The sequence below is a fragment of the Hyaena hyaena genome, unplaced genomic scaffold (genome assembly GCF_003009895.1).
Source record: "Hyaena hyaena isolate Hyena2069 unplaced genomic scaffold, ASM300989v1 scaffold_92, whole genome shotgun sequence".
Classification (NCBI taxonomy): domain Eukaryota; kingdom Metazoa; phylum Chordata; class Mammalia; order Carnivora; family Hyaenidae; genus Hyaena; species Hyaena hyaena.
In genome coordinates this window covers 547,561-561,405 of record NW_024080723.1, presented here as the reverse complement: position 1 = coordinate 561,405, position 13,845 = coordinate 547,561, and the positions used below count along the sequence as shown (strand labels likewise).

General features: G+C 40.1%; 1 protein-coding gene and 1 pseudogene across 2 annotated transcripts in view; one reads left to right on the top strand and one right to left on the bottom strand.

Annotated features, from left to right (window-relative positions):
* The first annotated feature begins 3,842 nt into the window (after positions 1-3,842).
* HIBCH (3-hydroxyisobutyryl-CoA hydrolase) overlaps positions 3,843-13,845 on the top strand; it is a 100,080-nt gene continuing 90,077 nt past the window's right edge. For both annotated transcript variants that reach the window (XM_039234729.1, XM_039234728.1), the window contains exons 1-2: positions 3,843-4,018; positions 12,615-12,657. In XM_039234729.1, the coding sequence (XP_039090660.1) occupies positions 3,984-4,018; positions 12,615-12,657 (78 nt within the window). In that variant the 5' untranslated portion in view covers positions 3,843-3,983. The remainder of the gene's footprint in view (positions 4,019-12,614; positions 12,658-13,845) is intronic.
* Positions 4,251-12,442, bottom strand: LOC120233456 (annotated as a pseudogene).

Here is a 13,845-nt window from a genome sequence, read left to right as displayed (position 1 = left end):
TCAGGATGGAAGACTTTTAGAAGAGGATAAAAGAACAGCTTTCCAGGGCGCCTGGGTGGCTTAGTCGGTTAAGCGTCCGGCTTTCGCTTAGGTCATGATCTCGCGGTTCGTGGGTTCAAGGCCCACGTCAGGCTCTGTGCTGACTGCCAGCTCGGAGCCTGGAGCCTGTTTCAGAGTCTGTGTCTCCCTCTCTCTCTGACCCTCCCCTGCTCACGCTGTCTCTCTCTCTCTCTCCCCCCTAGAAATAAATAAAAATATTTAAAAAAACAAACAAACAGCTTTCCTCATGTAAGAAATCACCTGAGCCAAGGACAGAGGCAGGACATGAACATTAGGTACTCAGGGACAACCAGGAGAGATGTGTGATGGAAATGAGGGAAGGCACATGGGAAATACATTTGGGTAGGTAAGGCAGAGCCCTGTTTCTGTCACCTCAAAAGTCAGTGAGTTTGAACTCAACATTACAGAGCAGTGCTATTCAATAATAATGCCACATGTGTAACTTAAAACTTTCTATGCCACACTAAAAAAAAATAAAAAGAAACAGGTGAAGTTCATTTTAGTAACAATATATTTTCCCTAATCCAATATGTCCAAAATACTACCATTTTAACATGTAATCAATATTAAAATATTTTTACACTGCTTCAGTTGTTAAAGAAAAATTCAGGTCCTCACTTTCACGAGCCACATGTCAAATGCTCAGTAGCCACACGTGTCTAGTATCAGGCAACATAACTATAGACAATTATGAGATTATTTAGCAGCTGAATAATGAGCCAAAGTTGAATAGTATCTTTGGAGGATTTGTTGTCAGTGAAATGTAGAGTTCATTGAAGGGTGTGATGATTGCGGTTGAAGAGAGAAGTTAGATTTGGAATGAATTACATGTAGGTACTGAAATGGTTGCCGTGGGCTGTTAAGAGGATAGGGCAAATTTGAGAGATGCTTCAAAGAAATAATCGGTGTGCCTTGATGAACTATGGGTAATGAGAAAAGGAAAACAAAATTCAAGAGTGGTAGCCAGCCTCCACACAGCCCTCATTGATCCTTGCCTCCAGCTATGTTATGTGTGACCAATAGAATAAGGCGGTAGCAATGGTATGTTATGTCCAAGATTAGGTTATAAAAGATATTCTGGCTTCTGTTTTGGTGGTTTTCTGTCTTGGCTCATTCACTCTGGAGAAATGGAGCCGCTGCACTGTGAGCAGCCCTGCGGAAAGGCCCAGGTAGCACGGAACTGAGGCTAGCCAAAGAGCCCATGAGTGAGTTTGAAAAGGTGTCCTTCTGCCCCAAATGAGCATTCGGATGACTGTAATCCTAGCCAACACTGTGACTGCAACCTCAGGAGAGACCCTGAGCCAGAACTACCTCTCATCCTCTCTCTGATTCCTAAGCCTCAGAATCTGACAGAGATGACAAATATTTGTTATTTTAAGATGTTAAATTTGGGGGCAAATTGTAACAGCAACACACCATGATTACATCAAGCAATAATAAAAAGATAACCTAGTTTAAAATGGGCAAGAGAATTGAACAGCCACTTTACAAAAGAAGATAAACAAAGGAAAAAAAGTGCTCAATTATCATGAGATGCCAGGGAAATGCAAATCGAAACCACAATGAGTTAACACTACCCACACATCAGCAGGCTAAAATTAAAGACTGTAAGCATAAAATGTTGATGATGATGTGAGCAACCAGAATTCTTTTATTTTAAAATTAAGATATAATTCACGTACCATACAGTTCACCCATTTAAAGTATACAATTCAATGGCTTTTAGTATAGTTCAACCATCACCACAATAAATTTTTGATATATGTTTATTACTCCAAAAGAAACCCAGTACTGAACCCTAGTCTACTTTTTGTCTTTGTACATTTGTTTATTCTGGACACTCATATTAATGAAATTACACAATATTCGGTCTTTCATGCTTGTTTTTTTCACTTGATGTAGTGTTTTCAAGGTTCATCTATGTTGTAGCATGTAGCAGTACTTCATTTTTTTCATTGTCAAATAATATTTCATTGTATCAATATATCACTTTTTTTTTTAACCCATCCAATTGATACACATTTGAGTTATTTCAAGCTTTCTGGTTATTATGAGTAGTTATAAATATTTGTGTGGACTATACTTTTATTTCTTTGGGGTATATACATAGGAGTGGAATTACTAGGTCTTATGGTGGTCTTTAGTTAACCAATTGAGGGATTCTCAATTGTTTTCAAAATGGCCATATAATTTTACATGCCTACCATCAGTATGTGAAGATTATTATTTATATATTCATCAACAATTATTTGTCTTTTTGATTATAACCATCTTAGTGGGTATGAAGTCATCTCTCATTGTGGTTTTGATTTGTACTTTCTTGATGGCTAATTATGTTGAATATCTTTTCATAAGATTATCCATCACTTGTAGATCTTCTTTGGAGAACTGTCTATTCAGATCCCTTGCTCATTTTTAAATAGAATGATGTGTGTGTGTGTGTGTGTGTGTGTGTGTATGTGTTTAAATTAAGTTGTAATAGTTCTTTACGTGTTCTAGGTACAAAATCTTTATCAAATATATCATTTGCAAAACTTTTTTCCTATTCTGTGGGTTGTCTGCAACCAGGATTCTTATTTTTTTAAGATTTATTTTTAGAGAGAGAGTACAAGTGGGGGAGAGGGGCAGAGAGAGAGAGAGGGAGAGAGAGAGAGAGAATCTTAAGCAGGCTCCATGCTCAGCACTGAGCCTGATGTGGGGCTTGATCCCATGACTCTGGGATCATGACCTGAGCCAAAATCATGCTCAACAGACAGAGCTACTGGGCGACCCTAGAATTCTTAATCCAAAATGATATGAATACTTTTGGAAAACATCTTGGATTACAGAATTTGCCCAGGGTTACTAAACTCTTAGCATGCTAGGGACAAGACAGGACTGACTACATAATTTGTAGGACCTGCCTGTATCAAAATGAAAATGTGGGGCACTTTGTTAAAAAATTGTTACAAGTAGAACTTTAAACCAAATGCAGGGCCTTTCTAAGCATGAGGCCTGGTGAGACACAGGTTGCATGCACATGAAGCTAAGGGAAAGGGAAAATTAGAATCTTGGGCTATTTAACAGGAAAGCCCATGCTCTTTCCAATAGCCACACTGGGTTAAGGGGATCATACTTTTGGTGCACACTGAATGAGACGTGAGGGCAATATCAGATGGTGGTATCAAATATTGATGTAAATCCTAATGGATAAGGTAAATCTTGACTTTATTTTGAGTAAGCTACTTTCTGAAAAGACTTAGGGTTTCGTTGATAACAGTAACTTTCAGTTTTGTTGGTGAAGATGTATCTAACACCTCTTAATAGGACAGATTTTTGTCTGCCATTGAGGAAGAGTGGGGGATCAATAACTTTTCCAAAAAACTTGAAATATACCAATCCTAATGTAAAAGAAGTTCTGCTGTGGTAAGGTTAGGATTAAACTACATCAGTGTCCTTTTATCAAGTTTATTTCATCTGATCCTCTAACAAGAGAATACTAAATTTATATTTTTATTTTAAAAAATCCTCAAATTCAAGCAAAGTCTTTCACGTCAATCCTTGCTAGTCAAATGACGCCGGTCAAGCCTAGCCGAAGAGAGCCTCTAAGTAACCACAGTCTTCCAGTTAGGGCGTCTTTCGGCGCCGGCTGCTCCTTCAGCCCTGCCCCACCTCGCCTTCCGCCTTCGCCTCGGCCCCGCCCCCAACCAAGCCCCGCCCCGTCTCCTGGCGCTCTCCACCCATTTCCTCCCGCAGCCGCTTTCGCCCTGCCCTCCACGCCCTCCCGTAGCGGAAGAGCCCGCTGTGGGCCCCTCTGGCCGCCTGGAGGACTTGTCATCTGTGTCCGGAGGCGTCTGGCGGCAGTGGGCGGGTCTAACGTAGGCGAAACAAGCTCTTCCTGTGCGCCTGCTCTGACTACTTTAGGTTTGTGGGAGCTTTTCGCAATGGGGCTGCCGGAGGTGTGGAGCCTCGTACACAGGTGAGAGAACAAGCGAGCTGCCTAACGCTGGCTCCTGGGCTGCTCTCGCCGAGGTGGCAGAGGTTTGCAGGTGGCGACTGCCTGACCTCGAAGTTTCTAGTCACCGTTGGAGGCTCAGTTCTTAGACCTGAGTCTGGGCCCTTTTCTGTAACTCACTCTGAGTGTGTTTAGGCGCCTTCTTCGCAGCATCACTTTCGTTTTCTGCCACCCTGGTTCTTATTCACCCTTGACCCTATGGTGTCTGAATGGGGTGTCTCCGCATTGGAGGCGGGCCCCCAAATGTGGGGCAACGATCAGGTGGAAGGGGCGGGAGGTGTAAGAATTCACCTGAGGCAGAACGAAGAAGATAGAAGTTTATTGAGTACATAGTGAGGGAGCAGCGAGCAGGACAGCACCGAAGAGACTGCATGGAAGCAGTGCACGGGTCCTGTATTTAACGGGAAAAGTTCAGGAGGTGTGGCCACGTATGGAATTCTTTTTTTGGCAACTGTACCTAGTGGTAAGTAGCCCATTGGTCAGTTAGGGCCACTAAATATCTTGAGGTGGGTCGCCTGATGGGCCGATATGTAATCTAAATTCCGTTGCTCAAGCCTGTTTGCCTAAAACCGGTTTCCACAGAGCCCACACGACTTTCTTTACTTTCTTCAAAGCTGAGTACAGTTTGGGGGACACGTGGGGTTTCAACTTGCAGGAATTTCGTGGCGTGTTTTGTGCAGCTAACCAGCGCGCATGCTTTGGCAGCTGTTACACCTGCGCTCGTGGTGACTTTCTCGTTCTGTTCTGTTGGCTGCTTCAGCATTAATACAGGTGTACTGAACATCCAGGTTAGTGTTGTGGACACACAATGTGGCCTGGTGGAGTATGTGTGCAACCATGGTGTTCAGCATTTGAAAGTGCTGCTGAATGCAGCTGGAGCTCAGCTAAGGAAATCTAGTCGTAATGAGTTTAGGAAAATAGGCTGCATTAGTCTTGAGCCTTACCCGCCTGCCTTTGTGCATTCAGGTAGCAGCTGTGACAGCTTGAAGGGAGAGCCGTTTTATTGACTCCCTAAGTTCAATTGCTGGGTTCTTTAGCTTTTGAGTTTGTTTTGGGGGAAAGGGATTGGAGCATTTCTTTGGTTTAAGAACAATAGTTACTGCTTTAGGGGAAGGTGTCTGGTTGTTCAACATTGTATCCACAGACCTGGACCTCAATAAAAGAAAAGTAGAAGAGTTGTTTCTTTTTGTTTTGTGTTTTTACTTAAGTCATCTGTACCTCCCATGTGGGGTTAGGCTCACAACCACGAGATCGAGTTGCATGCTTTTCTGGGGTACCTGGGTGGCTTAGTTAAGTGTCCCCCTTTGGCTCAGGTTTTGATCTCCCGGTTCTTGAGTTGGAGCCCCATTGGTGGCTCTGTGCTGACAGTTCAGAGCCTGAAGCCTGCTTTTGTTACTGTTTTTAATACCTTGAAATTAGTTGCCCCCGTGTCTCTGAACATGGCACATATTAAGAAAATCAGCACATCATTATTGCTGCTGCATTTCGTAGTTGTGAGCAAATACCCGATTATGTGAGAAACGAATAGGAAGACATATTGGTTAACAAAATTAACTGACTTGGGAAAGAATCTGACATCCCTAGAGTTCAAGTTAGTTTTATTCCACCCCTAATCTCAAGGTACAGACTGGTTAGGTGAGTCCTGGACCAGTTTGGAGGCTTTAATCAGAGAGGTCTTTTCCAGATCCTTGGAGTGGGTATTGCCCTAGTAAAGCAGAGACCGGAGGCCAGTGCCACCTAGTCTACAGTAATCTAACCCACAAATATATTAAGGAATAGGGTACCACAGAGTGCTTTGGTGGAGGAAGTAAGTCGTCACAGCTGTGGTAGACAGTGTTGGGCAGTTCCTCTTGAACTCTAGTTTCCCTTGGCTTTCCTGGCCCTGTCTTTCCCTCTAACCTCTTCACTACTTCTTTTCTTGTCCTAGTGCCATTATAGTCCTTGGGTGTTTTGGGGGGAAGGTTCCCTAGAAAAGTACTGATCTCTGAAGAAAACTCTCACATTTGTGTGTCTAATCTTAATTTATCCTAAGTGCTAGTGCTAGCTAGCCACACTCTTCTGAATGTCTCATTTGTACCTCAACTGTAATTTGCATGTAAGTGTTACCCTTACTCCTCATCTGCACTTTCAATTTCTTGGAACTGTTACTATTCTTCTAGGCTTTTAAAGTTATGTAAATTCTCCCACATTTCCAAATCCTTATCTCTTCCTGCTGATTCAAATTTAAACAGTCCTCTCAAATTTTTCACTTGTTCCTTTTGTAGAAACTTGTTGGTGGACTTCTTCCCAATTTGAATAGCTTCTGCATTGGACTGCCAGGTTAATCTTGATAAAGTTCACCTCAGTGTCTGCCATTCTTCTGCTAAGAAGTTCTTAAAGGTGTCCTCCTACCTATGGAATTAAATAAACATTTTCCAGCCCGATTTCAAAGATTTGGGCCCAATTTACTCATGAATTCTACCACGCTTACTGTTATATTCTAGCTTCTGGGAGTTCTAGGCACTTTTGTTACCCTGTAGCCAATCTGGACTACTTGATATTGTTCCTTATTAAGGCCTTTGAAGTCCCAAAGGAAAGCAGATAAGAAATAAGTGTTTAAATTTAAGTAGTAGTTACAAACTCTGGTAGTGTCTTAAAGGAAAAGTATAAGTATGAGAGAATGGGATTTAGAAAGGAAAGAGAGTCAGGGAGGCTCTTCAAACAGGCTGGTCTCTTAAGTTGTTAATATCCTCCGTGCCTTCTCCATCTGCTGTGTACTCCTTTGAACTACATTATTTTGGTCCTTCTTGAGCTGCCTCTTTTTTACTTAGTCATAGTTGTTTCTGAATACTCAATATTTGATTCTGTTATATTTTTTCTGTGTTAGGAGTCACAGACCCAAATGCAGAGGCTAGGAAGGAAGCATTGAGTGATGCTGGCTAGATGACAGCAGTGGGGACTAGTATAGGGAACTATTGAGCTGGAGAAAGTGTTCTGTCTCAAGGAGCCAGCTTCTCAGCCCCCGACATTGTTGCCATTGTAGAATGTAGGCCCACGGTTTCCATAACTACATATTTTTCTGGGAAACTGCATTTTTAGGTGGAAACTTTTGATTTTAAATGTAGTTTTAAAACACTGTTGACCAGATGAAACACATTTGTAGACCCAGCATTCAGGCCACTAATTTTCAACTGCAGATTTTTCATTTACTCCTCATAGAGAGCTGACAGGTTCTTATGCCTCAGTGATTATCTATGCATGTGACTTTGTGACCTGTCTTCAGTTCTAACTTTTCTTTCAAAATCTAGTCTACTTGCTCTTGAATGTTTGTACTTATGTCAGTACAGTCTCAAGAAACTGAAAATGGAATTCATATTTTGTTCTACAAACCTGTTAGATTCCTTGCAAACCTTTTCAGTGCCTATATTCTTGTAGCTATCCTAGCTTGAAATCTTGGAATTGTTACTGACAAAGTTCTTTCCTTTTCCATTGAATTTTAACTTCATAGTAGTTCCTAACAGATCATTCCTTTGTTTCTACAGCTGCTGTTTGTCAGTTTAGGCCTGAATTACCTGGTCTTGGGTTTGATTTTCTGTTTTATTCACCTTCTCCTTTGTCTACTTCTGCTGTAATCTTTATTAAGCACTATTTTCATTACCTTAAAAAGTTTCATGAAAAGTCGTTTAACTTTGTAAACCCCTGAGTGCTTTATTGGATAATTGCAAAACTCTCCTAACTGATAATGTTTTCATTCTTCTAAGTCCATTGTTTTTACCTTTAGCATTTATCAGAATCACTTGGGGGTTTGTTAAACACAGATTTCTGGGCTCACTCCACAGTTTCTAATTCAGTGGGTCTGAGGTGGGGCCAATAATTTGCATTTCAACATGTGTCCCAGGATGCTAATAGTGCTCATTCAGGAACTACATTTTGAGAACAGCTGCCCTAAGCAGGCTAGTTGACCATCACCTGAAGGAAGAAAGTCTGATTAAGTGATTTAGTAAATTAGCAGTAGCTAGAATCTGCATGTTCCCTTCCCTCCACCAGATGGCAGTTTGGGAGCCAATAGAAGGCAAGAAGATCATAAATTCAGATTCTATTTGGGGACTCTGAACACTCAAATACATTTTTGAGAGGTAAAAGATAATAGCAGATTTTAAATAATGGTTGAGTATAAATTGGAACAAATACAGTTAAGGACTATATGGAGTCTGGTAAGGAACTCTTTAGCTTTTTGTGCTTTGTAGCAATTGCTCCAGAGATTGTTGTGACCTTTAAAGGCTGTGCACAGTGCTTTGCACTTGCATTTGGTAGGTATGCATTAACACTCTTCGAGCTAAAATTGTGTCTCCTAGGTAAAACCAGGATTTGAAGCCAGGCCTGTGTTTCTCTATGCAGCCGGTAGTACTTAAACTATTACATGAGACTTGCCAGTCTGGCAGCATCATGTTTAACCTTGAACTGGCATTTGGGTACTGGTCTTATTAAGGAATTCAGGGTTATTCTGGATCTAAAGAAATTAGTGCTTAAATCTTCGATAATTCAACTTTATTTTTTTGGAATTTTTTAAGTTCAAAAAGTTTTAAAAATGATGCTTCAGGATAACTGTAGTTCAGATTTTAAAAGTCTGTATGAAATTCCCTATTTAGAAAATACCCCTAAACAAGCAATAAGCAACTGTCTGTCACTTCAGTTTAATTTTTACAAAGTTGATTTTAATGACAACTTGTCTGCACTTTGGAATCACTTGGAGGAGCTCCAAACAAAATACCTATGCCTGTGTCTGACCTCCAGAGTTTGGTTTCATTGTTCTTGGCTGTGAGCTGGGCTTTGGAACATTTACTGGGGTTTTCAGGTGATTCTAATGTGCAGACAAGTTGTGGAATTACTGAGCTAGAATGAATATTTTACTTGTGGTAAGACGTTCAAAACATGCTAGTCCAGGAATGTGAAGTGGTTCCCCCTTTTTTGTTTTTTTGTGGTATTATTCAATTTAAATGTAATGTAAAAGAAAAAATTCTGGAAAAGTTGGATTACAAATATTTTTATAAATTCAGTCAGCTGAATTTATAATTTAGGGGGCTCAAACTCATAAACCGTGCAATCATGACCTGAACTGAAGTCAGCCACTTAACCAGCTGAGCCACCCAGGTGCCCTGTGTTTTTCTTTTCTTTTTTTTTTTTTTTAATGTTTTATTTATTTCTAGGAGAAAGAGAGAGAGAGAGCGTGAGCAGGGGAGGGCCAGAGAGAGAGGGAGTCACAGACTGAAACAGGCTCCAGGCTCTGAGCTGGCGGTCAGCACAGAGCCCAACGCAGGGCTCGAACCCACTAACCGCGAGATCATGACCTAAGCGAAAGTCGAACACTTAACCGACTAAGCCACCCAGGCGCCCCATGTGGTTTTCTTTTTTTAAACAAGAAAATAGATACGCATTGATAAATGCTAACTGTCCATATTCACACAGAAACAGTGTATTCTCGAAGCTAAATATACAGAGAAAGGAGGAGGAAAACTAAAATTCTGTGTACTACACAGGGGTCCAGCAGCCTCCAGCTTCCAGCAGAGCTAAAGGCACAAAAGGTTGTTCTTTTTTCCTCCACGGAACACTGTGGTGTTGATTTCATGAAGGTTTTTTAAGACCAGAAAGGATGAAAATGAATTTGGAACAAAAAGGGGATAGAGATTCTTTACCCACTGTATTCTTCTCAAGATATTTCCTCCTAAAGGAAGTTGAGAACCATAGTACAAATGAGAAGGGACTTGGAACAAAAAAAATCAGAGTGAACACAATTGGTGGGGGAGATGTGAAAATTGCAAGTTGCACCTGGGACCTGGAGAAAATTTAAAAAGGTTAGAATCCATTAGTGTTCTACTAGTTATCTTCTCCATATCCTCCTCTCTTTGCTCCCACTCATCCTCATCATCCCCTTTCCCCCTTCATCATCATGTCAAGAACCGTGTAGTACTGTAATGGATTTGGCCAAATATCATATTTGATGATCTCCCCTAAACTCCTCTGCACCTGCATCAGAATCATCAGTAAGCCAGAGAAAGAGCTCCGTGGGCTCCTCATGCTCTCTCTTCCTGCCGGCTTTATTCTGCGTTTCACTTGAACATGCTGTCATTCTTTCTGGATTTCCATCTGATTTCAGTGTACTTTGAAGATGGATCATACTCTCATTTGAATGAAATTCTTTGAGGAGAACTTTATTTTCAATTTTTTTTTAATCACAATTCTGTAGCGTGACTTAATATCTTTAAATTCTGTCACTTCAACTCCCGTCCAGTAATGCAGTGCAGACACTTGTGGACAAGTGCAAATGTTAACCCAAAAATCTGGGATTTGGGCAATCAATTCCAACCTCTTCTGAGAAAAAGTGGTCAGAGGTGTTTGTTATAGGCTCGTTGCACTTTCAAAACCTCATTGGCTTACTCATTAATTCATTAAGTCTATTGCATTCCCTACTTCATTAATATATTCAACTGCTCCTTGCCGTTCTTTTTCTGAGGTCTCAAGAGCTCCATTGTGGTTGGCGTTGAGTTTCTCTTTACTGACCTGGGTGGGGATGGTGGAGGCAGCAACTTGGTCCAGCTGCCTCTAGTAATATTTTAACAACTGTCATCTATACAAAACCATTACCAATAAAAATATACTTAAAATATTTAAATAATGCTTATGACATAGAAAAATAGTCACAATAGAATTAAAGAATTGCTTTCTTTAAAGCAAGCTTTACAGTAAACATAAAAGGGGCACCTGGGTGGCTCATTCAGTTGAGCACATCTGACTTCAGCTCAGGTCATGATCTCATGGTTTGTGAGTTCAGGCCCCAAGTTGGGCTCTGTGCTGATAGCTCAGGTCCTGGAGCCTGTTTTGGATTCTGTGTTTCCGTCTCTCTCTGCTTCTCCTCCACTTGTTCTCTCCCCCTCTCCTGTTCTCCCACCCTCAAAAAAAAAAAAAAAAAATTAAGATAAACCTCAAAATGGGGTTAGAGAAGGTCAGCAAAGGGTGGTTTGAGATGTTTGGGTGAGTTAAGTGGGGATTTTGACAGCATGGCTGCTTCTTTGGCATGTTTGTGATGTTTAATAGACATCCTTACAGTTTAAGATGATACTTTTAAAATAAAATTGTCTCCTAATGATCACTTGAGCTCTGCCACTTGATAGGAAAATTAGAAGAACCTGTAGGATCTTATTTGGAATTGGCATTCTCTATTATAATTTTATTTTCAATTTTGTTTTACTGGAAAGGAAAGATGATGCTCAGTTTTATGTTTTTAATTTATTTCTATTATGTTTTTTAGAGAGTGAGAGCACAAGCAGGCGATGGGACAGGGAGAAAGGCAGAGAGAGAATGCCAAGCAGACTCTATACTCAGTGCAGAGCCCAATGCAGGGCTCAATCCCATGACTTGATCATGACTTGAGCCAAAGTAAAGTTGGATGCTCAACTGACTGAGCCACTCAGGTGCCCCAAGATGATGTTCACTTTTAAATATTGAAAGTGTTTAAGTTGCTTTGTTGTAGGAAAACTAAATACACACACACACACACACACAAAATTGTTTCCACTGTTTCCACTGTTTCCACTTATGTAAATAACCATGAATATCTTTATAAAATCAAATTTAGATCATATGTCTGTGATTTCCTAAATACAAATGCTTGTGAAATTACTAGGTGTAAGAGTATGATCATTTTAAAGGTTGTAGAACTATACTTCCAGATTGCCTGCTGGAAAGGTAGTACCAATTTATATATTTCACAGCAATTATCTGAGAATACTTGTTGCATCTTTACCAAACTCTTTTTTAGGTTTATTAAAATATTATTCAATAGGCTGAGTAGAAAATTGACAAATTTGTGACATGTCTCTACATTATAATCCTATAGACTAATTTCATTGCCTAAAACATTCCATGTACTCTACCTATTCTCCTTTCTCTCCCACCCCCAAACCCCTGGTAACCACTGATCTCTTTACTGTCTCCATAGTTTGTCCTTTGTCAGAATGTCCTATAGTTAGAATCATACCATATATAACCTTTTCAGATTGGCTTCTTTTGCTTAGCAGTGTGTATTTAAGATTTCTGTATGTCTTATTGTGGAAAGACTGATAATTTCTTTTTATTGCTAAGTAATATTCCATTGTATAGATATACCACAATTCATTCATCCATTCACCTATTGGAGGACCTCTTGATTATTTCTACATTTTGGCTATTCTGAGTAAAGCTACCATAAACATGCTTGTGCAGGGGTGTGTGTATGTGTGTGTGTGTGTATGCGTACATAAGTTTTCACTTCATTTGGGTAAATAGCAAGCAGTGTAGTTGCTGGATTCTGTGGTAAGGTATGTTTGGTTTTGTAAGAAACTGCCAAATTGTCTTTCAAAGTACCTGTACCATTTTGTGTTCTTACCAAGAAGAATGAGAGTTAACCTTAAAAAAAAAACAAAAACAAAAACATTTTTTTCTAATACTGTTTAGAAGAGGCTAAAACAAAAGGAAATATGGTATTTATACATTGAGACATGACTACTCACATTACTGTGTTCATTGTATTCTACATTTGTTTCAGGTTTAATTCATTCAAAAGGACTAATATCATACTGCAACATTTGGTAAGTTTGGATTTTGTTTTGTTGGCATTACTAGATTATGTGTAATATAAAACATCATTATTAGGGAAGTAGAAAATACTCGCAGATTTTGTTGACCTCTATGCCCCATGGTTCCCAATTTTTTAAGTATCAAGACTTGACATATACAACTTGTATGAGATGGTAGAAGGTTTTGAATAAGAGTGTAGATCTTCAAGTCAGAATAATTGGGTTTATTTTTATTTTTTAATGTTTATTTTTGAGAGAGAGAAAGAGAACATGAATGTAAGCCGAGGAGGAGCAGAGGTTGGGGGATTGGGGGAGGTAAGGATGGAAGGAAAGGGAGACACAGAATCCAAAGCAAGCTCCTGGCTCTGAGCTGTCAGCACAGAGCCTGACACGGGGCTCAAACTAACCAGATTCCACTTGGGATGTTTTTTATAGTATTAATATGTATTGTGTTACCTTTCCAAAATCTAGAAAATTTTCTGAATTTTGAAACACATGTGGACCCAAGGGTTTTTGGTTAAGGGATTACGGTCTTAACCCTATTTAATGGATCAGAAATTGAGGGGCAGAGAGGCTATGTAATATGGCTCAATATCAGTCAGCTGGCAAACAGGAGATGAAATTTTAATCCAGTCAGTCTGGCTCCATAGACACTCCTCTTGCACTTTACAGCCTGAGGCAGAGTGGGCATTAAATAATTATTACAAAATCTGTTTCAGTTAAGCCTAAGTGGAGATGGGCAAATTAAGACTGGAATGTTCCATCCTACCCGTAATTATTTTAGTCAGCATATATACATGGGAGCTGAGGAGTTTCCTAGAAAAAGAACTTAATGTTACAGATTCACATTTATACGCATGCACCCAGGTAGAATGGAAAGACATGATAGAATCCAGATCACCTGGACTATAGTGACCTGAGGCATAAATCACGTTGTGGGAAGGAAGTTAAACTGAACTTTCAGCAGGGCCTGAAGACTGAATCATTCTCATCCCACTGTTGGCTTTTATATGGGTCTCAGAGATCGGCTGTATCCCAAGCAGTCCTTCCGTGACCCTTCTAAGAAAGCCAATAGAGCAAGAGCCCTTTTTATTTCATAATGGAGTGATGAAAACATGACACTGATGGCAGTATTATTGGCAGAGTTATGAGAGGTGGACATGACTAATTTGTGGTAATAGTATGACATTCTTACCCTTC